This window comes from Nannobrachium achirus (assembly GCF_963921795.1).
Source record: "Nannobrachium achirus genome assembly, chromosome: 16".
Taxonomy (NCBI): Eukaryota; Metazoa; Chordata; class Actinopteri; order Myctophiformes; family Myctophidae; genus Nannobrachium; species Nannobrachium achirus.
The window spans coordinates 41,614,853-41,616,673 of record NC_137823.1 but is presented as its reverse complement, the minus strand read 5'-3'; the positions used below and the strand labels follow the sequence as shown (position 1 = coordinate 41,616,673).

Sequence of the window (1,821 nt, the reverse complement as noted above, 5' to 3'; positions counted from 1 at the left end):
AGATTGTAGATATTGTAGATGGGCCTATATTTTCAATGCGTAACATTATCATACGACAAAGTATAAAGGCATACGTTGTTAAGAAACTTTAAATTAATGTTTAAGTTACTTAAAGTTCTACAAATGTCCTAGACTGACTGACGCTTACAGAAATGATGATGATAATGATGATTAGTTGAGCTGTTAAAATAACGGTCTTTCACCAAATCAGGCTATTTCCTTTTTTTCCACTAATCTTTCTCTTCTTTATTTACTATTTACAGTATCACGACACAACTGATAGGCTCTCACATACATTAAAAAAGGAAAGACGTTGAAAAATAAATAGCATGTTTAATTCAAGAACACTGTAGTGATAAACAAGCAATACATTTTTTATTTGCAAAAGCATATCACACATCATGATACAGTACAATATTACATAGGTTACACTTTTCTTTTATACATTCCATAATGTTTAAATCCCAGGTCTATGCATGCTCCTTTCTCTTGAGTAGTCTTTTAAAGGCAAGCTTGAAATCGTCATTAAAGCTGGTATACAACAAGGGGTTTATGAGAGAATTTACATAGCCCAGCCACGTTAGAAATTCAGAGACAAGCGGAGATGGATTTAAAACCCGTAACCCCATTAATAGTTCCTTCATGAAGAAAGGCAGCCAGCAGGCGATAAAAGCCCCAAGGATAAGGCCAAGGATTCGTGCTGCCTTCCTCTCACGTGAGGTACATATCTGGTTCTTTTCATCAGCACCGATCGTCTCTGGTTCAAAGGAGGCGATGTGAATGGTAACATCTAGTTTGTCGGTACCCAGGCTGGGCTCTAAGGTGGACAAATCTGACACACAAAACGTCTGTGCCACGCGGCAACGATCTGTGGAATTCTCTCTACAGATACTCCTGCTACTGAGTTGCCTGGTAGAGCCACGTTTTTGGTACAGCGTTTTTGCAGCATTGTAAATCCGGTAATACAAGAGAAGGATGACGATCATTGGGATGTAAAAGGCCCCGAATGTAGAATATATAGTATAGCCCAGGTGGTCGTGCTGTATGATGCACTGATTCAATCCGCTGCCGCTGGGCCTTTCCCTCCAGAACAAAGGAGGCACAGATATGAGAACCGAGATCAGCCAGACCATGCCGATCATGACGGCCGCCCGTCCGGCTGACCTCTTTCGAGTGTACTCGATGGCTTTGGTAATAGCCCAGTAGCGGTCCAGCGCTATCACACACAGGTGGAGGATGGAGCAGGTGCAGCAGATCATGTCCACGCTCAGCCACGCCTCGCACACCACGCGGCCCAGGGACCATGACTCCATAGCGATGTAGAGGATGCTGATCGGCATCACCAGGACCGCGACCAGGAAGTCAGTGACAGCCAGGGAGCAGATGAGGTAGTTGGCGGGGAGGTGGAGCTTCTTAGTGGTGCAAATGGCGGTGATGACGGCCCCGTTGATCAGCGCCGTGAAGAGGGCGAGGAGACCCAGCACCACCACCACCACTACTGCCACTGTGTCTGGGAACCTGTCCACTCTCAGGGAGCTGGTTGGAGTTCCTGTGCAGTTTGTGAAGTTGGGACCCGCAGTACCGTCCCCAAGGTACCTCTCCATCTCCATCCCTGGGCAGAGGCAAATCCCCTGCCTCTCAGGGAGACAGGGTTCCCTCAAGGGTCAGAGGTCATTCTGTAATAGACACAATGATATATGAAACATAAGTATGGTCAAAACATATAGTTGATGCCAACAATAAGCCACATCAACCTAATTTACTTATTTAATCATTTACATTTTCAAAAGAATTTAAAATAATTAATTTCACAATATGTAA

The 1,821-nt window shown here is 44.6% G+C and overlaps 1 protein-coding gene across 1 annotated transcript; it reads right to left on the bottom strand.

Moving 5' to 3' along the window:
* Positions 1 to 470: 470 nt before the first annotated feature.
* Positions 471 to 1,610, bottom strand: htr1e (5-hydroxytryptamine receptor 1E; the record flags this gene model as incomplete). The annotated part of the gene is made up of 1 exon (XM_080743961.1): positions 471 to 1,610. The coding sequence occupies one exon, from the start codon at positions 1,608 to 1,610 to the stop codon at positions 471 to 473; it is 1,140 nt and encodes a 379-aa protein (XP_080600087.1).
* Between the last annotated feature and the right edge of the window lie 211 nt (positions 1,611 to 1,821).